This window comes from Sciurus carolinensis, chromosome 2, assembly GCF_902686445.1.
Source record: "Sciurus carolinensis chromosome 2, mSciCar1.2, whole genome shotgun sequence".
In the NCBI taxonomy this organism is placed as follows: domain Eukaryota; kingdom Metazoa; phylum Chordata; class Mammalia; order Rodentia; family Sciuridae; genus Sciurus; species Sciurus carolinensis.
In genome coordinates, this window is record NC_062214.1 from 109,112,100 (window position 1) to 109,134,251 (window position 22,152).

The following is a 22,152-nucleotide window of genomic DNA, read 5'->3' on the forward strand; positions in this document are numbered from 1 at the left end:
CTTTATTTATTAAAGCAGATATTTTGGGAAAAAAGTCTACTTGGGAAACTTTCTCTGTCATAAAATTCTAAAAAAATCATCTTGCGTTATCTAATGTCCTAGTGATGTATGCTGACGTTCCTAAATAAGGAGTGCCCTAAAATATAATACAGAAGAAATATAGATATTTTTATTTCCCCTTTAAACTTTTTTTTGGGTAGTATTAGGGATTGAACCTAGGGGCATTCTACACTGAGCTATATCCCCAGCCTTTTGTATTTTTTGAGATAGGATCGTCTCAAATTGCCCTGCTGGCCTTGAACTTACCATCCTTCTACCTCAGATTCCCAAGTTGCTGGGAGTACAGGTGCATGTTACCACGCTTTGCCCCATTAATCATTTTTAAAATTAAAATAATTTTAGATTGATATGCTATTATAAGAAACAATACAGAAGGAGCCTGTATACGCTTTGCCCAGGTTCCCCCAATGATAACATTTTATAAAACTATAGTACAGTATCACAACCATTTTATCAACATTGATAAAATCTACAGAATTTATTCAAACTTCTTATTTTATTTGTATTTGTGTGTGAGTGTGTATATTGAGTTTTACACTGTTTAATCTTCTATGTAGTGGTGTATCTACCTCTACAGTCAATATGGTGAATAGTTAAATATTCGAATTTCTAGTGCTGCCCTCAGAACCACATCTACCTCCCTCTTCACCTAAACCTTTGGCAACCACCAATCCATTATACATTTATAAAATTTTATCATTTCAGAATGTTAAAAACATATGTAACCTTTTGGGATTGGCTTTTTTCCCCTACCAGCATAACTCCTGGGAGATTCTTCCAAGTTTTACATGTATCAACAGTTCATTTCTTATTGCTGAACAGTGGTATGGATATACCACAATTTGTTTAACCATTTACTTATTGAAGTACATCTGGGTTGTTTTCAGCTTTTGACTATTGTGAATAAAATTGCTATAAACATTTGTGTATAGGTTTTTGTATGAACTTAATTTTTCATTTCTTTAGGATAATGTCTATGTTTTTAGTTGCTTGGTTGTATGGTAGTTGCATCTTTAAGAAAGTACTAGACTGTTTTCAAGAGTTTTTGTGTTGTTCTATATAGTCCTACCAGCAATATGAGTGATCTGATTCCTCTTCATCCTCACCTGCATTTTTTCTTTTTGGGTGCTGGTGATTGAACCCAGACCTTTGACCATGCTAGACATGTCCTCTACCACTGAGAAATATTTCCTAATTTTTATTTTGGTCCTTGTGATAAGTATGTAGTAATATCTCATTGTAGCTTTGTTTCCCTAGTGGCAAATGATATTGAATATTCTATCAGATTTTTACTTACTGTTAACATCTTCAAGGATGTCTGCTCATGTCTTTTGCCCATTTTCTAACTGGATTATTTTTCATAGTTGTGTTTTGAGAGTACTTTATGTATTCTAGGTGCTAGTCCTTTGTAGATTATGTGGTTTGCTAGGTTTTTCTCCTACTGTGTAGCTTGTCTTTTCATCCTGTTGGCAAGGTTTGTTTTGTTTTTTTTTTTTTTTTTTTTTTGGGTGCTGGAGATCGAACCCAGGGCCTTGTGCTTGCAAGGCAAGCACTCTACCAACTGAGCTATCTCCCCAGCCCTGTTGGCAAGGTTTTTGACAGCAAGTTTTTAATTTTGATGAGCTATGTTAAATATGTATGTGTGTGTATATATGTATATGTGTGTGCGTATATATGTATTTATTTAGTGGTTCCAAATATATATATAGTGTGTGTGTACATATAGTATGTCTGTGTGTGTGTGTGTGTGTGTGTGTGTGTGTGTATTTATTTATTTATTTAGTTGTTCTGGGGATTGAACCTGGGGACAGTGTACCACTGAGCTACATTTCTAGCCCTTTTAATTTAATTTTTTTTTTTTAGACAGGGTCTTGCTAAGTTGCTGAGGCCAGCCTACTTGTGATCTTCCTGTCTCAACCTCTGACTAGTTGGGATTACAGGCATGCATCACCGTGCCTAGCTGCTAAATATTTTTGAATAGAATAATATAAATACTTTATTTATTTATTTATTTATTTATTTATTTTTTAAGTTTATAAACTGGGTGTGGTGGCACATGCCTATAATCCCAGCTACTCTGACAGAGGCAGGAAGACTGCAAGTTTGAAGCAACTTAGTAAGACCCTGTCTCAAAAAAAAAAAAAAAAAAAAATTAAAAGGTCTATAACTCAGTGGCAAAGTACCCCTGGGTTTAATCCCTAGTGCTCCTCCAAACCCAGAAAAACTTAAAAGTGAAAAGCATAGTTCTTCCCCATCCTAGGTCCCCTTTCACAAAGGCAACTTTTTTTTTTTTTTAACTTCTCTGAAAGGTTGTCTTCCTAGCTCTAATACTGTTGTAAAACTATAAATGTATTTTCTGTATAAAGTAATTGTCTTAGTCAGCTTTTTTGTTCCTGTGACTGAAAGGATCTGATCAGAATAATTTTAGGAGGAAAAGTTTATTTGAAGGCTTATGGTTTCAGAGTTCATAGAAGGCTGGAACCATTCCCGAGGGTTTGAGGTGTGGCAGAGGAAAACAGCTCACATTGTGATCAGGAAGTAGAGAGAGAAAGAGAATCCACTTGCCAGATACAAATATATTCCCGAAAGCCATGCCCCAGTTCCCACCTCCTTCAGCCATACCCTACTATTTCAGCTACCACTCAGTTAATCCCTATTAGGGGATTAAATCATTGATGGGGTTAAGGCTCTTACAACCCAATCATTTCTCCTCTGAACCTTCTTGCACTGTCTCATACGTGAGCTTTTGGGGGCTACCTCACATCCAAACCATAACAGTAATACTATTGTACTGTAATTTTTTATTTTATCAAATTAGGACAAATGAAATCTGATAATAAGAGATAACTCATCAATACCTGCCCCATTTTTTTCTTCCTAATTTTTTAAAAAAATATCTTTTTAGTTGTAGATGGACACAACACCTTTATTTTATTTATTTATTTTTATGTGGTGCTGAGGATCGAACCCAGTGCCTCACACATGCTAGGCAAGCTCTCTTCCACTGAGCCACAACCCCAGCTCTTCCTCTCAATTTTCAGTAGTAATTGTTTTAGTTCTTCTCCTGGTTCCTTTTATACTTCTAAATAATTTATTTAAATTTTATTTTCTTTTTCTGTTGTTTTTAGACAGTGAAAAAAAGTTTAACCTAAGTACTGTTTTTCGTCTATAATTAATTTATTTTAACCCTCTTCTATTTACTTAATCATTCTATAAATATTTTAATTGAGTATTTCCTATATGCCAGATGTTCTTGGTTTTTAGGGATATAAAAGAATCAGAAGAAATTAAAACCCTAGATCTTAATGTGGCTTACATTCTTGTATGGGATGTAGTAATATGTGATGAATAAGTAAATATATATAGTTCATTTGATACTGATAAGGTTTGAAGAGAAAAGTAAAGCAGGTAAGAGAATAGGAAGGATTAAGGACTTACAAGTTTTACTGGAAGGATAGGGAATGCTTCTCTGATGAGACATCTGATTGAAAATCTAAAGTGAGTGAATAGTCTCTGCCGTTACCTTGGAAAGTACAACCCATATGTAGAATACGGCACTTGCAAAGTATGGATGTGCCTGGAGTATTTGAGAAATTGCTGGGAGGTTGGTATGATTGGAGTGGGGTAGACTGACAGAAGTGGGAGAAGAGGTTAGAGAAATAAAAGGGGGACCAGTTTATGTAAGCTTTATGGGTCATTGTGAGGAGTTTGGCTTTCATTCTTGGTGAGATAGGAAGACATTTTGAGCAGAGGAATGACATGATCTTAGATTTTTTGGGGTCGGGGTGGGGGGTTTGAATCTAGGGGTGCTCTACCACTGAGTTATGTCCCCAGTCTATTTTATTTTTAATTTTGAGAAAAGGTCTTGCTAAGTTGCTAAGGGTCTCACTTAGTTGATGAGGCTGGCTTTGAACTTGCAGTCCTTCTGCCTCAGTCTCCTGAGTTGCTGGGATTACAGATGTGTGCCTCCATGCCTGGGTAGAATAAAGGGGAGACAAGGACAGAGCCATAATGAGTAGAAATTATTTTAGGAGACGACTGAAATAATTTAGGTAAAATACGACAACGACTGGTCCAGGGTAGAAGAGAATGAAGAATAGTGAGATTCTGAGTATTTGAAAGTAGGATTTAAAGATGGATCAGATTTGACGTATAGAAATAGGAAGAGCCAGTGTGGTGGCACACACCAGTAATCCCAGTGGCTTGAGAGACTGAGACAGGAGAATCGCAAGTTCAAAGCCAGCCTCAGCAAATACAAGGCGCTAAGCAACTCAGTGAGACCCTGTCTCTAAATAAAATACAAAATAGGGCTGGGGATGTGACTCAGTGATTGAGTTCCCCTGAGTTCAATCCCTGGTACCCAAAAAATAAAAAATAAAAAGTTCTTCATTAAAGAAAAAAAAGAAAGAAAAAGAAATAGAAAGGAGGTAACAATAAGTCTAGGTTTTGGTTTGAGCAAGAAGAATGGTGTGGTTATTAATTGAGATGAAGGAATGCAGTAGGAATAGTTCAGTTTTAGACAGGTTAAAATTGAGCTCTCTTTTGAACAGCCACCTGCCAGTGTTGAGGAGGCAAATGGATGTACAAGTCTGAAACCCAGGGGAAAGGTCTAGGCTGCAATTTCACATTGCAGTCTTAAGCATATGGATGGTACTATAGTCAAAACCAGGAGTGAATATAAGGGGTGAATATAGCTGAAGAAGTGGTCTAGGGATTCACTGAGCCACCAGCATTTAGAGATCAGGGCCCTGAGGAAGAACCAAAAGACAGAACAATCAGATAAGTGGTTTTGTGCTGTCTTTTAATTGCTTCTCTGGTACCTTTTATCACATGTGATCTGGGACTTGTATTTTGCAAGATCATGAATTTGGTCCTTCCAAGTTGTATGGGTAATGTTCTGTTTTATTTTATTTTAATTAATTAATTAATTGATTAATTTTTAGTGCAAGGGTTTGAACCCAGAGGTACTTTACCACTGATACATCCCCAGTCCTTTTCCTCTTTTTTTTTTTTTTTTTTTTTTTGAGACAGGTTCTCACTAAGTTGTTTAGGGCCTCAGTAAGTTGCTGAGGCTGCCCTGGAACTTGTGATCCTCTTGCCTCAGCCTCCCTAGTTTTGGGATCACAAACATGTGCTACAGTGCCTGGCTATTTTATTTTTATGAACATCTTTGCTTAGTCCTTTTTCTTTTTCTTGGGTCATGGTCCCCAACTCTGCTTGTTTGTTTTCTCCTCTTTTATGTTAAAGTTAGACTTAATGCTCTTTTTATGAATTACTAAACATGTAGAAAGTTGAAAGGAAGTAAAAAATGTCATCTGTAATCCTGCCACCCAGAGGCTAATTGCTGTAAACATTTTGGCATATTTGTTCTTTTTTTGTGCTTTTAATTTACATAGTTGACATCATGTGGAAAGTAAGTTTGTATGTTTGCTGATCTTACTGCTTAACAATATGAGCATTTTTTCCCATGCCAGTTAAATTAATAACATTTTTCCAGAGCTCTTACTTTAAAAATTAAAAAAAAATTTTTTTTTTAGTTGTAGATGGACACAGTACCTTTCTTTATTTATTTAATGTAGTACTGAGGATCAGACTGAGTGCCTCACATGCGCTAGGCAAGTGCTTTACCACTGAACCACAACTCAGCCCTATTTTAAAAGTTTAAACCCACAGAAGAAGATTAAAGAATATACGTCTGTTCTGTGTGTTTATGTGTGTGTGTTTACTCTTATTAGGTACTGAATGGTTTGAATACATCAACATTTGTCCCCTAAGAATAAGTATCTTATATGATCATAGTGTTATTATCATACCTTAGAAGATAATAACTGTATAATACCAAATAATATGGTTCATATTCACGTTTTCCCAATTGTGTCAAAGATGTTTCCCATATTATATTATTTATTTATTTATTTGGATCTGGTCTCCAATATTGATTCACATGTTGTATTTCATTGTTTAAAACATTGTTAAACTGGGTGCAGTGGCGCACACCTGTATAATTCTAGTGACTGGGGAGGCTGAGACAGGAGGATAAAGAGTTCTAAGCCAGCCTTAGCAATGGTGAGGTGCTAAGCAACTCAGTGAGACTCTGTCTTTAAGTAAAATACAAAAGAGAGCTGGTGATGTGGCTCAGTGGTCAAGTGCCCCTGAGTTCAATCCCCAGTACCCCCCCAAACACACACACACACACACACACACACAAAAAAAAAAAAAAACCAAAAAAAAAAAAAAGCATTGTTACTATTGGCCTGATATTTCATTTGATAGATTATGAGATTATTTAATCATTTTGCTAATGTTGAACTTATGGGTTGTTTCCTAATAACAGTAAACTTTGAGAAGTAAGTTATATAAGGATCTTTCCATATTTCAGATTATTTCTTACTATTGAAATGATTGCAGTTACTGGGTGTGAACATTTTTTAAGCCTTTGGTACATATTTCCAAGTTGTGGTCCAGAAAGGATCCCTTTGTTTAATTTTTTTTTTTTTTTTTTGTACTGGAGATTGAACCCAAGGGTGCTTAACCACTGAACCATATCCCTAGCCCTTTTTATCTTTTATTTAGAGACAGGGTCTTGCTGAGTTGCTTAGCACCTTGCTTTTGCTGAGACTGTCTTTGAACTCATGAACCACTGGGATTACAGGGTGTACCACAATGCCCGGCTATTTTTAATTTTGAAAAAATTAATTTTTTGTGGTACTGGATATTGAACTGAGGGGGCACTCTTAATCACTGAACTGCATCCCTACCCTTTGTTTTTTATTTTGAGACATGGTCATCATAAGTTTCCTCATCCTTCCTACTAGCAGGAATTATAGACGTGAACCATTACAGCTGGCTAAGATTTCTTTACTTGTACTGTCCACCCCGACCTCCCGTACCAGGGTTTGAACCCAGTGGCTCTCAACCACTGAGCCATATCTCCAACCTTTTTTACTTTTTATTTTGAGACAGGGTCTCCCTCAGTTGCTTAGGGTCTAGGTTGCTGAGGCTGGCTTTACAGGCATGTACCATTACACCCAGTTGTACCCTGTTTTTATATAAGCAATATATGATGATGTATATCTCACCTGAGTAGTAGAATGGTATTTAAAATTGCTTTTTCTAATTTGGTAAGATTGGTTTCTTTGATTCCTTTACATATGTAAAGGTACTTATTATTTATTTTTTTTAGTGAGTTGACTGCTGTCATTTGTTGGGTATCTTTGTATGAATTCTTTTTTTTATTAAAAAAATTAAATTTATTACAGTAATTGAATTATAATTAAAGAATAAACCAGGCCCAAATGGCTTCAACAAAGGAAAAAATAACATCAATCTTTATGAAAGGAAAGAACAAAACTCATCTACAAAAACTCTTCTATAAAATAGAAAAAATGGGCAGACTCTACCAATGGATTTTTTTTGTGTGTGTGTGTGGTGCTGGGGATTGAACCCAGGGCCTTGTGCTTGCAGGGCAAGTACTCTACCAACTGAGCTATATCCCCAGCCCTCTACCAATGAAATTTTTGAAAACAACTTAACCTTTATACTAACCTGACAGTTACAATGAAGAAAATTATAGGTCACTATCACTGTTTTTCTTAAATTTAAAATCATGCAGACTGTGTTTTTCTTCCATGATTTGTTACATTAGTAATCAATCACCTTAAGACATATAGAACCCTGTCCCTATGTCTCATTACTTCAAAATTAAATGGCACACTTACAAATATCTCATAGGTCAAAGAATAAAGCACAAGAAAAGTAAATAAAAGGTTTTTTTTTTTTTTTGGGGAACTGAGGATTGAACCCAGGGATGCTTAACCACTGAGCCACATCCCCAACCCTTTTTTATATTTTATTTAGAGACAGGATCTCACTGAGTTGCTCAGAGTCTCAATAAGTTTCTGAGGCTGGCTTTGAACTCTTGATCCTCCTGTCTCAGTCTCCCGAGCTGCTGGGATTACAGGCATGCGCCACTGCATCCAGCATAAAAAGTGTTTTGAACTAAGTGATAACAAAGGCTTAAAATATCAGAATCCTGGGATGAAACACTACTCAGATGAACACTTATAACTTAAAGTACTTGTATCAGAAAGAAGCTAGATTAAAAATCAAATTATTTGCAGATTAGGTAGTAGGAGCAGAAATATGAAATAGAAAAGAATATAGCTAAAAGTTGATGAAAACTTAACAAGTCTAATCAAGAAAAAAACAAGAACACAAAATGAATGCTTCATATTTTATGTAATTTAATCTGTTATATTTGTTGCAGGTTTTTTTTTCCCCTAATTTAGTGTTTTGTTTTTTAGTTCAGTAAGTTTTTTGATTTTTAACTTCTTCTAAATACATATTTTAACTTGCATTTTATTTGCACTTTTCGGTTATATGTATCCTAAGGTTTTTTTTACTAAAGTATTTTTGTGAACTTTACCCAATTTAATAGTTGTGTTTTTTACTTCCTTCATGTTTATCCATACACATCTTTTCTTGTTTATTGCTTATCAGTAATTCTTCTGGATATAAGATTTTTTAAATTCCTGGTCATAAAAAGAAACTTTTTACCTTTCTTCTTTTTAATTTTTGTGTCACTTAATTCAGTGCAGTGTATTAAAAATTGTTAACTTTTTGGGTACTTTCTTAGAAGGACCAAAGGGGTGAGATATTTAACATTTTCAAATTTGGTGACAAGGTATTTAATGTATGTAGGGAGTCATAATAAAATTCAGGTGCTTTGAGCAGTAGCTAAGCCTATTTGGAACACATTATTTTGTGCTTCCACTGTGTAGTGTTCTGGGAATGTCAGTGGAATCTGTTCCTGATGGGGAAGAGAAGGAAGAGTTGGAAGAAAAGGAGAAAGAGGAGCTGGAAGAAGATACTTCAGACGATACTGCACGTTCCTTTGCTGCTGAAGGTAGCTTATGCCTTCCTTTTTCAAGATAGATTGTTTTATGTTCCTTTAATGTTATAGTGTAGCTATCTCAATTTTGTCTCTTTATCAGGTTCTATTTTTCTCCTGGTTAAATTAAGAGTCATTAAGAAATTTACTGATCATTTAAGATAATTCCACTTACCTGGTATTCAGGAATTTATAGCTCTTTGGATAGCCTCCCCTTTCTGCATATTGACTCTTCCTTCCCCGCTTTTTTCCCCCTAATGCTTGGGTTTGAAGCCAGTGATGCTCTACCATTGAGCTCCATCTCCAGCCCTTTATATTTTTTATTTTGAGGCAGGGTCTCACTAAATTGCTGAAACTGGCCTCCAACTTGGTGATCCTCTAGCCTGAATCTTCCCAGTAACTGGGATTACAGGTGTGCACCACCATATCCAGCTTATTCCTCCTTTTGTATTTATTTGTTTTCATATATGTTTCACATCTGAATTGCTGTTTGTGTGGGTGTAGTTTATGGTACATCTTTAGAATGTAGACATAGTCTATCATATTAGATGCTGTAATGCTTTATGGTACTCAAGTTTTTCCTGTCATACATTTTTTCCCCTTCGTTTTTAATGCGTTTATTCTTCATATATATACATATATATATATGTGAAGAACACACACACACACACACACACACACACACACACACGTATATATATATATTTATTTTATTTATTTATTTTTTGTGGTGCCGAGGATCAAACCCAGGGCCTCATGCATATTAGGCAAGCGCTCTACTACTGAGGTACATCCCCAGCATCTTATTCTTGACTTTTTTGGGAAAAATTTTGGGGCTAGGACATTGTGATCCACTTTTGTTAAGGGATAGCACCTTGCACATTGATAATCACTATACCTGATTTCTTGGAATTTTGTTGCTAGATCCTGCCTCATCACAGTTGGGCTTTGAAGTTCTGGAACTCTCCCAGAGCCAGGATGTTGAAGAACGATCTATGCCATATGAAGCCAATAAGGAGCATCTACCTTCAGTTACATCTAACTCTGGTTATACCAGGCTATCTGATGTAGATGCAGATACTGGTATGAAATATGTTTTCTCACTTTTGGATTTGTTTTTAAGTGTTTTCTTCCCTTGCTAAAGCTAGTTATTTTTTCCTTGATAAGTTTTTTTTTTTTTAACCTAAGTTAATATAATCTAATGTAAGTGAGTTTGCGGAGTTGCCTGGTAAATATTTTATCAGTTGATAGCTAGTAGATTAAAGTTTCCTGTTAAGTAGGTAATTGATTACTTTCCTTTTTAGAATGGTGTATGGGTTTATTTCTTTGGTTCTGGGGCTTGAACCTAGGGGTGCTCTACCACTGAGTTAAATCCCTAGTTCTTTTTATTTATATTATTTGTTTATTTATTTTTGGTACCAGGATTGAACCCAGGGGTATTTTACCATTGAATCACATCCCCAGCCCTTTTTATTTTATATTTTGAGACAAGGTCTCACTAAATTGGATTAGGACCTTACTAAATTGCCAGGGCTGGCTTTGATCTTGCCATCCTCCTGCCTCTGCTTCCTGAACAGCAGGGATTTCAGGCATGCACCACTGTGCCTGACTGCTCTTTTTACTTTTTAAGATAGGATCTTGTTAAATTGCTGAGGCTGGCCTGCAACTTGTGATCCTCTTGCTGGGATTATAGGTGTATACCACCTTGCCTGGCTTGTATATGTTTATAAACTGAACTTATTTCTGTTGACATATTTGCCTTTAAAAATCATTTAGGTGATTGGGTGTGGTGGTACATGCCTGTAATCCCAGCAGCTTGGGAGACTGAGGCAGGAGGATCAAGAGTTCAAAGCCAGCCTCAACAACTTAGTGAGGCCCTGAGGAACTCAGTGAAACCCTGTCTCTAAATTGAAAAAAGAAAGAAATCATTTAGGTGGACCAAGGCTGTAACTTAGTGATAGAGTCCATGTTAAATCCTGGGTTTGATCCCTAGTGTGGAAAAAAAATAAATTCATTTAGGATTGCTTCCTGTATTTTGAAAAATTAATATTTCCTTCCTATCTTCTTCTTGTCTTCTTCTAAAACTTCAAGCAATTAAGAATGAGGAACAATCCAATGAAAATATCCCTATGGCCGAACAGCCCAGCAAAGATATCCCTGTGACAGTACAGCCCAGTAAAGTTGTACATGCACTAGAAGAGCAAGATCTACCACCTGCAAGGTAAATGTTCTTTTTAAAATATATGTATGGATTTTTGCTGTTGGATTATACTAACTTCATTTTGCCAAGTGAAACATTTTTAGAAATTGTTGATATATTTTTGTCCTTTGAAATGGTATATTTCTATCCAGTAGAAACATTGATTATTTAAATATATTGGTTATTTTTGTAGTCTTTTTGTATTCTTATCTTTTTTTAAAAATAGGTATATTTTAATTGTTGATGGACCTTTAATTAATTAATTAATTAATTAATTTATATGCAGTGCTGAGAGTTGAACTCAGTGCCTCACATATGCTAGGCAAACACTCTACCACTGAACTGCAACTTCAGTCCTGTATTCTCATCTTAATGTAGGCCTTTTACAAAGGTGATTCATTGCTGCTGTAACTAGAAGCATGACTCTTCAGTCTTTAGTTCCTCTCTGTAATCTTTGTAGGAGGTCTTTTTAGTCTGTCTGGTGTTAGGTAGTCACATGAATATTACACTGGAAAACCTGTTGTTTCTATACTTGAGCATCAGGATTGCTTTGGCTCTTTGGGTATCCTGCATCTGATAGTTTATGATATACATAGATGTAGGGATTTCCCCTGGTGTTTTAGGTTCTTAGCTTGGTATGATTTGGAAGATAAACCTCTGCTCTGTGATGATTATTTTATCCAAAACTACATTGCCTCAGGTCTATATCTGAAGTTTGGATATGGCATAGGAAAACTGAGATGCTTCCAATTTGGGATGAGGATGAATAATCTTTCAGTATTGTTTTGTTATTTCCTTCAATAGAAATAGTGAATTTGAGGTCCTAAACAGGTTGAATATTAAGACAAGTTGTCTTTTTAATGTAAAATGCTTAACAGTGGCAAACTTTTTAGATTTTTCTTTAAGAAACTAGAACAAAACCCAAGTAAACCATGTAAGAAATTCTTCCAGTTAGTATTTCTTTCCTGAATAGGTGAAAGCCTCTGGGAAGGGACCAAAAATGTGGGTGTCTTACATGTGTGAGTATTATTGTGAATAGGTCTTGGTTTGGGCATAGATTGAGTAGATCAAGTGGAAAAGATCAGCTGAAGATAATATGTGTGGCAATAGTGCCGAGAATAGTTCACATCTAAGCACTTTCCTGGGGAGGTCACCATTTGCTTGCTCTCCTTAGTGGCATTGTGGTCTGGATCAGAATTCCTGACATAGGTGTAGATAATAGCTCATGTGATAAAAATCCCCAGATTACTTATCAGAAATCTTGGAAAACTTGCAGTACAGTGTGAGCAGAGTTGAAAAGAGGAATTGCTGTTTGAGAGACTGAGGCAAGCTTTGAAATGGGCTGAGGACTTTGCAGAGTAACTTATTTCACTTTCAGTAGACAATTACACAGATGAAAACTTCTGCAGTTCTTGAAATTATCGAAGAAAAACACAAAACAAGTATTTTTTTAGTTAAAAGATGAAAGCATTTGAACTTAGAACCCTTTTCTCCTGGTGATATGAATTTTCTAGGTCAGAAGACATGTCTTCTAGTCCCAAAGTGTCTCTTGCTGCTGTAGAAACAAAAGAACAAATGTGTGCTCAAGAACTTTTGGAAGGTGGACTGCAGATTCAGAAGTCACCAGAGCCTGAGGTTTTGTCAACCCAGGAAGACTTATTTGACCAAAGCAATAAAACAGGTACAAAGGATGATCAGTTATTATAGCTCTTTTTCTCCTCTTATTTTATTTTTAAGGCTGCTGTTTAAGTTAGAAAGCACTTTAATAGTTATACTGACATGTTTGTGATTTGGAATGAAAATACATTTCTAGCTTAGTGAGAAGGGCTTTTGGGGAATGATTGCTATTTGACATTTTAATGTAAATTTCCCTCCTTTGGAAATGGAGATATTGAAGAATAATTAGCTATTAAAGTAAATTCTATAATATGGACAGACTAGCCTTTTTTCTGTTACCATGTTTTTACTTAGGCCTCAGGTCTTAAATATTTTGTCTAAGGTTTTTCATGTTCACCTGGGATAACAGTGTACTTGTTTATTAGTTCACCTACCATAAAAAGTAAGTTAAAATCTAGCAGAAAGGACATAAAACAGAAGACTAGAGTGGTATGTGCTTCACACTTTTTTATTCTTCCACCTTCACCATTTCACAACTTCACGGAGCATGAAAGCATCAGTAATAACCAGCAAAATATAACTTGTTGCCAGGCATGGTGGAACATGCCTGTAATCCAGCACTTTGAGAGACTGAGGCAGAAGGATATCAAGTTCAAGACCAACCTGGGCAACTTAGACCTATTTCAAAAAGTCAAAAGGGCTGGGAATGTGACTTTGTTGAAGAGCACCCCTGGGTTCAATCCACAGTACTGCAAAAAAAAAAAAAAAAAGAAAAAAGAAACAAAAAAAGAAATAAAAATAATGTGTTGATTAAGGAGGTAAGGGAAGAAGGCTGTTTTATTATTTTGAGACAGATTACTGTGTAAGACCTTTAGAAGGTTACCAAGATGCCTTTTTTAAAAAAATATTTTTTTAGTTTTTGAAGGACCTTTTCAATAATTTATATGTGGTGCTAGGAATTGAACCCAGTGCCTCACACATGCAAGGCAGGTGCTGTACCATTGAGCCACAACCCCAGCCCAAGAAGCCTTGTTTATTTCTTCACTGAAGCTACAAGGTTGTATTTAAGAAATTTCTTTACAGTTAGGATTAATAAAGTTGATATTCCATTTGTTGTTAAGGAGAAGGATCCAGTAGGAAACTTCATGATACTTATCAGTGATGGCTGCTTATATATTCTTTTATTAATGCATTAGTATTTTTCGTCTCCTTTGAGGAGACCCAAGTTCTAATTATGAAAATTGCTGCATTCGTATCATCAGGTGTCATGCGCTTTGTTTTGACTTCTTCCATCTGCATCATGGCATGAGCTTTACTTCATCTTAGGTAGACCTTGGAATAAAAGGCTCGCTTGCTGTTTTATAATAGAAGCATCACAAGGAAGAAGAGCAGCCAAGCAGAGGTATAAGGATTCTGGCTTTTCCTCTTCAAGCTTAGATTATGACAGAAAGGACTAAGGAACTCTTTTCATCAATTCTTTATTTTAAAAACCCATTATTTAGGGGGGGTTGATGTTCTCAGAAGATTTGTGTTGTAGTGACATTCCATTAATTATACTACAATTAGAAAACAATTTCTGCCCTCTTAAAACATGGTTGAAAATATGAATGTTACTATTTTTGCAGTACTGAGGTTTTGTTTTTTGTTTTTTTGTTTTTGACAACTCTGTAACTGCAATCTGAGAAATAAATGCAACCAGAATTTCTCTTTTTTCCAATAGCTTCTGATGGTTGTTCTACTCCTTCAAAGGAGGAAGGTGGGTGTTCTCTGGCTTCCACACCTGCTACCACTCTGCACCTCCTGCAGCTCTCCGGTCAGAGGTCTCTCGTTCAGGAGAGTCTTTCAACGTAAGTAAGCCTGAAATATCTTGGGCCAGAGCAACATGTCCCTGAAGGTCTTAGACTGTGGTTGAAACAGTTAAAGTTGCCTGCTAGCTTAGGATTCTTCTTAGAACCAAAGGTAGAATCTAGGCTTTATAATTTTGGGAATGGGAACTAATTGGGACTATTGAGGGCAAATAGATGTTTTCCCATCAGAGGCTTTATAATAGTAATCCAGAGTTTTCACTAAGAAAGAGAATGTTCAAAACATTCAAAACATGCATTCTGCTCCTCCAATTTACTAACAGTTTTTTCCATATAACAGTACAGAGTGGAGAATAGATTGTTATAGTTGACAGTAAATGTATTTTTTCATCTCTATAAGGCAAAGAGGTTTGCTTTTTGTTTGTTTTTAAATAAAATTTGTATAGTCTTCCTATTACGCAAAAAATGGAGTAAAAAATTTTTTGCCTGTAATCTGCAAATGAATTATTTTTTAACACTTGCTTATCATGCTTTTCAATTGTGATATCCTTGTGTCTGGTTTTCCATTTTGTCTTTACTCTTTTTTTAAAAAAATTGTTGTTAGAAATGTGCGGTATGGGAAATAGTTATTCAGTGGTTCTTCCACTGGTCTCAGATTGCTTTGTGGGAGAAATGCTATTATCTGAATGACTTAGATATTTTTTCTATTAAAAAGTAAACAATTTGGAAACTGTGGTTGTGGTTAAAATAACCTGTGATTCTCTCTTCATATAAAGGAATTCCTCAGATCTTGTTGCTCCTTCCCCTGATGCTTTCCGATCTACCCCTTTTATCGTTCCTAGCAGTCCCACAGAGCAAGAAGGGAAAAAAGGTGAGCTCTCTTCATCTGTCTGTTGATCTCAGATTATAAGAGGGCTGGGGAGGTTGCTCAGTTGGTAGAGCACTTTCCTAATATGCAAGAAACCCTGGGTTCCATTCCCAGCACCACAGGAAAAAAAAGAAAGAAAGAAAGAAAAAAGGGCAGCATTGCATCTCTTCTGTCTTGCAAAATATTCTGTTCCTTTGTACTTTAGGTCACTGTGCCCTACCCTATTCAGGAGGACTCCTGTCTCTAACTTTCAGGTATATAGCCTCGTATAAAGTGCTCTTCTCAGTTCTTTGCTTTTCTAGTATAGTTCAGGTCTTTGTAATACTGACTCAATTTTTACAAAGACCCTTAAGGAAAAAACTTTATAGTTTGAAGTTGAACTCAAATTAGTATGGTGAAGAATTGGATTTTTTTTTTTTAACTAATGGTCTAGTAGTATCCAGTAGCATGCTAATAACATCATTCTGGTGAGAGAGATCAACAATTGTTTCTTGTGCTCATTGTAAGCTATTTTTTGCTACTATTAAAATAGTTTTATCTAAAGGTTGGCTAGGAGCAAGTGGAAAAAATTTAATTTTATTCACTTTCTCCTTTGAGGACTTAGTGGTTTTATATTACTTTATTCACAAGAATACTTTCCTGGCTGGGGTTATGGCTCAGTGGTAATGTGCTTGCCTAGCATGCATGAGGCCCTGGGTTCGACCCTCAACACCACATAAAAATAAAATAAAGGTATTGTATCCACCTACAACTAAAACAAATTAAAAAAAAAAAAGAATACTTTCCTTTTCATTTGCCTAATTCACCTTATTTATCTAAACCTCTGCCCTGGTCTTCTATCCAATCATATAAGATATTTCTAAATCCTACTATTTTTACAAAGTTTTTTCTAATAAAATCCATGATTTTATTCTTTTCAGTCTTTCATGTATCAATAATGATATAATAGCATATATTTATTGAGTACTTAGTACTTAGACACTGTTCTGAATGCTTTTCTTTGGGTTTAGGTGTCTCTCTCTGTTTTTTCTCATTGAATTCTCACAACAATCCTAAGAAGTAGATATTACTTTATCCCTGTCTTACAGAAGAGGGAAGTGAAGGCACAGAGAGATTTGACATCTAATAAGAGGCAGGATTTGAACTCTGGCAGTTGCCTCTAGAGATTTTGCTCATCTATCTTGCAATTTGCATTCTGTGGTATCCTGCTATTTCTGCTCTAGTACTGTAAATCTACAATTTAATTATTTTTCAAGGGTAATTTATGTATGATAAAAGTTAATCTTAGAGTTTCTTCCGCTAGCAAGTTTGTCTCTAACTACCTTCTCTTTAATTAGTTGTAATTATCCAAATAGACTAATGTGATTCTAACTGTAACATGATTAGTGACACCTTCAGTTAAAAAAGGTAAATTCATTGTATTAAAAATCCTGTTGCAGGGCTGGGGAGATAACTCAGTTGGTAGAGTGCTTACCTCCTAAGCATAAGGCCCTGGGTTCAATCCCCAGTACTGCAAAAAAAAAAAAAAAAAAAAAAATCCTGTTGCTGTTCACAGTGGTACACGCCTATAATCCCTGTGACTCAGGAGGCTGAGGCAGAAGGATGGCAAGTTCAAAGCCAGCCTCAGCAAAAGCAAGACACTAAGCAACTCAGTGAGACCCTGTCTCTAAATAAAATACAAAATAGGGCTGGGGATGTGGCTCAGTGGTCGAGTTCCCAAGTTCAATCCCTGGTACCCACCCCCCCGCAAAAAAAAAAAAAAAAAAAAAAAAGACTGTTAATGCAAGTTACGTTTGGTTAATTCTTAGAACAGTTTCTTCTATCTATAGTGCAAGCATTGAAATATATAAATATCATTACATTAAAAATGTTCTCCCTGATTAGAAACATGATCAATACTCCTTGAAAGTTTGGAAAATGTATAGAAAGTAATCAGAAGAAAATAAAATCACCTGTGATACCACGAGCCATATTGAATTATAATTATCATTTGGATATAGTCTTTTCAGAGTGTCTTAAGTATGAAAAAGCAATTTTGCACAGTTGGTATCATATTATGTGTATGATTTAGTTTTCTTTTTTCCCCATGTAACATGTTTTCCTTCATCAGTTGTATTTTAGATTTACTACTTTTAAATCTATGTGTGCATCAGTGTTTGTGAAACTGTATATGCTTTTTATATTTATTTATAGTGTCTAAAATAGCAGGTCCTTAATGAGCTTTCTCATGACAGGGTCAACAGGTGCTATAAAAACACTTAGCACAGCTGTGGTAGTATATTAAAGGCCTGTGGCACCAGCTTCCAAACTAGCAATAGACCTGTATGCAAGGTTGAGGCCAAACCAAGCAGCAAGGGTAGGTGTTAGGAGTGTGGGTAGCTAGTTACATGAATGTAGATTTTGTGGAAAACTAAATGTCATAGGTAGTTTATGAGAGACTTCGAGCAATCTTAGTTGGGGTTAAGCTATAAGGGGGAAAAGGCTGACTCTGAGGAAGGTCCTGGTAGCCTACAAGTGGGTAGTATACATGGGAAAACAGTGTTTCATGTTTTGTATATGTTCCTTCCTGAGCAGTTTATATTAGATTAAGTGTCTTAGTTCTTTCATAAATCAGTGCTGATTGACTTTGGTAGGGTTTTTTCCCCTTCATCTTTATTTGTTCTAGCATCCATCTCTCTGCACTTAACAGTTGATAATGCTAATATAATGAGTTAATAAATATGTAGATGTTTATTCAGAATGCTGAACAAGTTCATTGCCTTATAAGGCCTGGAGCAGAACATGTGATGGTTAAATTAAGTGGCATGATCTGGATGTTCTTATACACACACACACACAAAAATAAGCTGTACATAATTAAGAAAGGGGCTCAGAGGAGCCAAATTAATATCTTATGGGTGGGTAGGTGGGTAGGTATTCCCAGATGAAATCCCATTTTAATCTCTATCTGAAATCCTTCCCAAAGAGAAGGACATATTGCTTTGCCCCAATATGTTATAATTTTGTTGTTTTTCTGAAAGTTAAAGTCACTATTAGAAGCAGAAATTTCTCTATGTAATTGTTGTTTGTGGTGCTGAATTGTAAGTAATATTAAGTGATTCTTTTCTTTTCTTTTTTTTTTAAAGCAGATGAGCCAGTGGATATGTCAGTGTTGTCTGAAGCAGGAGAAGAGCCTTTTCAGAAAAAACTTCCAGATGATGAACCAGTGGAAATAGAAAACCCCCCTCTCCCACCTGAGCCCATTGTATTACCACAAGCCTCAACACCAGTGTCTCAGAGCACACCAGTCTTCACTCCTGGATCACTTCCCATCCCTTCCCAGCCTGAATTTTCTCACGTAAGTATTGTGGAAAGAGTTCTTTCCTCCTAACATCTTATTTTGTTTTTTTCTTTTTCCTGTAGCACTGGGAATTGAACCCAGGGTCTTGCATGTGCTAGGCAAGTGCTCTACCACTGAACTGAAGTACTAGTTCAGTATTTTGTTTTTTTAGAATAGCTTTATTGAGGTATAACTTACAAATCATAAAATTCACCCATTTAAAGTGAACAATTTAGTGATATTTTAGTAAATTTACTGATTTGTGCAACTGTTATCACATTCTACTTTTAGAACATTTCCAAAGTCAACAAATATTTCATTACTTTTTGCTTATATTTTGTACTATCTTTAAATATTTTGAAAATGTTATTAAAATTGAAAAGGTTCATGCATTATTCTACCTTACAACTAATACTGTTTTTTTCTTTGTACCCATCTACTTTTTTAAAAAATGAAGTTTATAGCAAATATGGTTATAATCTTCTTTTTCCAGTTAACATTGCATCATAATAATTTTCAGTGTTATATCATCTTCATGTTAGCTTTTCAAAAGTTGTGTAGTATTTCTGAGTGAATGTACCATAATTTAATTAATCATTCTTACACTGAGGTCATCAGAATGAATTTTAGTTTTCTGGTATATATTTTCTTCTGATAGCAAGGGGAAACTAATACCTAATTTGCATAAGTTTAAGGTTAAATATTTAAAGATATTAAATGTAGGTACCATTGATTTGAAGGACCTTAATTATATCAGTGATTACTTGTTCAATTTAAATGTCTGTTCTTGTAAGACCTTACATAGGACAATTATTGTGGTATTATTGGGATTATTTCTTTCATGCTTCTTGTTTGCAGATTTTGTAGTCAGAGTTAAAATTAGTAGTAATGAAATATGTCATGATTTTAGTGAGAAGGAGACAGCAGGAAGAAATAATTTAATTGCTTCCTGGCATTTTAGCTTGTTTTGTTGAAGACTTCTATTTTATGCAAATAATTAGAGGTCATTTGGTTGAGTGGTTAAGAACTAGGATTCCAGAGACAGAATTTCCTGGAATTGTTCCTAACTCACCATTACTATCTCTGTGATCAGTTGAAACTAAGCCTCAGTTTCTTCATCAATCAGATGGGGAGATTGATACCATCTACCTCATAAGGATATTTATCAAGGTTAAATGAGTGGTAAATACTGCATAAGGGTACTTATTGCTGGTAGTGAAAGAGTTGAAGACAAGGTTACATAGAACTGAAGTGGATATTCAACCACCATATCAACTTATATAAAACTTTCTTTAGTTTTATTTTTCTATCAATGTTGTACACAAACATAATGTAGTACAGAAGAGTTTTCAGAATTTATGGATAAGCTATAAGCTCTGATATAAAGCATTGAGAAGAATTTTCCAGAATATATAGGTGATATTAAAGATGATGGCAGATGTTTCTTTATGACCAAAGCAGATTTTTATGGGTGTGAATGTTTTTGAGAAGGTATTTTTACTCATGGGGGTAGGAAATGATGCCTGGTCACAAATGAAGCACTGTTTGAATAAATTGTTCTATATTCAATATTTACCAAATATATTGAGGAAGCTTTAAAGTCCTTAATGAAATTCTGAGACAAATGAGTGATTCCAAGTACAGTATAAAGATTCTGGAACCTACTATGATTCTAGTCAAATTTCTTTGGACTCATATTTTAAAATGCTTCATTCAGTGAAGCCCATGCCTCTTAGAAAATCTCTTAAGAAGCTGGGCGCATCTGTAATTCTAGTGGTTCGGAAGGCTGAGGAAGGATGGCTACAAATTCAAGGCCAGCCTTAGCAATTTAGTGAGGCCCTAAGCAACTTAGACCCTGTCTTAAAAACAAAAAACAAAACTAAGAAGGGTTGGGGATGCGGCTCAGTGGTTAAGTGCTCCTGATTCAAAAATAAAAGAAAATCTCTTAAGAGGCTAATGTGGCAGCACTTGCTTGTAATTCCAGCTACTTGGGAGGCTGGAACTGAGGCAAGAGGATCACAAGTTCAAAACAAGCCTGGGCAATTTAGCAAGTTGCTGTCCTAAAATAAAATTTACCAAGGGGTGGGGATGTAACCCAGTGGTAGAGAGGTTGCCTATCATGCATGAGGTCGTGGGTTCAATCCCCAGTACCATCACCACCAAAAAAAAAAAAGACCATGTTTAAACCCTTTTAAATTAAGGATTTGATTTTAGGTAATTAATAAACACACATTTGTAAAAGCCAAAAAATGTTAAAATAGCATCTTTCCCCACTTCTACCCAAATGCAGCCTCTTTCAGTTTTTTAAGTTTATTTCCCCCCTTTTGGTATTTACCTCCATAATTCTACATAGCATGATTACGTTTTATAAATTCTAGTTTTAGAAAATTTGAGCCATTTCCCTGTCTTCCAAGTATAGTTATATCATGATTTTATTTAGATCATACTGAATTAACATGGCTATGTAAACATTAATTACAATAGAGCTTATGAAATATGTATTTTTTTTCATGTTTGCACAAGTTCTTATTTTCTCTGAAGCTATTGTCTTTGTTTAGTTTTCTTTAAACTTCTCACTAAATCAACCCTAGAATCCCATTAATTGTCAAGATTTCCTTTCAGAATGTTCTGGAACCTCAAGTTTTTTTCATCGTTTTGGAGGAACCTCATTTGGAGTCTCCTGATTTCTGTTGTTTCTAATTGTTGCCCTCTATGCCTGCTGCATAACTGTTACCTCCCTTGACTGTCATTCGTTGTGTTGGATGCTTGGTAGGCCCTCTTAGTTTAGAAACTCAAGTTCTCAGGAAATTTTAGATCATTTTAATTTCATCCCCTGTGTTTTCTTTCTTTCTCTCTTATTAATGGAATACCTGTTGTATGATTTTTAAAAAAAAAATTTGGTTGTTGTTTTCTATTGTATGAATGTTGCAATTCTTAAAGTAGACTTTAGTTTTCTTATTCTGTGTCTTAACTTTCTATCTCTCTTTCTGTTCAACTTTTTGGTTGATTTCCCAGAAATCTTCTTCTTTTTTTTTTTTAATAGCTTTATTGAGATATAATTCATATACCATATAGTTCACCTATGTAAAAGTGCAATCCAGTGAATTTTGTTTCATTTTATTTTATTATTTTGTGGCACTGGGGATGGAACTCAGGGGCTCCATCTCCAGCTCCCACCAACTTCTTTTTTTTTTTTGCAGTGCTAGAGACGTGTTATGGTTTCTAGGTGTCTTTCAAAAACTCGTGTGAGATAATGCAAGAACATTCAGAAGTGAAATGATTGGCTTTAACCCAATCAGTGGATTAGTCAGTCCTTGGATGGGGATTAACTGAATGGTAACTGAAGGCAGGAGGTGGGTGTTGGAGGCGTGCTTTTGGGGTATATGTATGGCC

At 35.4% G+C, this 22,152-nt stretch overlaps 1 protein-coding gene across 5 annotated transcripts in view; it reads left to right on the forward strand.

Moving 5' to 3' along the window:
* Positions 1–22,152, forward strand: part of Tp53bp1 (tumor protein p53 binding protein 1) — a 90,991-nt gene that overhangs the window by 20,045 nt on the left and 48,794 nt on the right. For 3 of the 5 annotated variants that reach the window (XM_047539471.1, XM_047539467.1, XM_047539469.1), the window contains exons 6-12: positions 8,841–8,965; positions 9,875–10,033; positions 11,042–11,171; positions 12,665–12,831; positions 14,488–14,614; positions 15,349–15,443; positions 18,566–18,777. In XM_047539471.1, the coding sequence (XP_047395427.1) occupies positions 8,841–8,965; positions 9,875–10,033; positions 11,042–11,171; positions 12,665–12,831; positions 14,488–14,614; positions 15,349–15,443; positions 18,566–18,777 (1,015 nt within the window). The remainder of the gene's footprint in view (positions 1–8,840; positions 8,966–9,874; positions 10,034–11,041; positions 11,172–12,664; positions 12,832–14,487; positions 14,615–15,348; positions 15,444–18,565; positions 18,778–22,152) is intronic. The other 2 variants (XM_047539468.1, XM_047539470.1) reach the window with 1 other exon arrangement.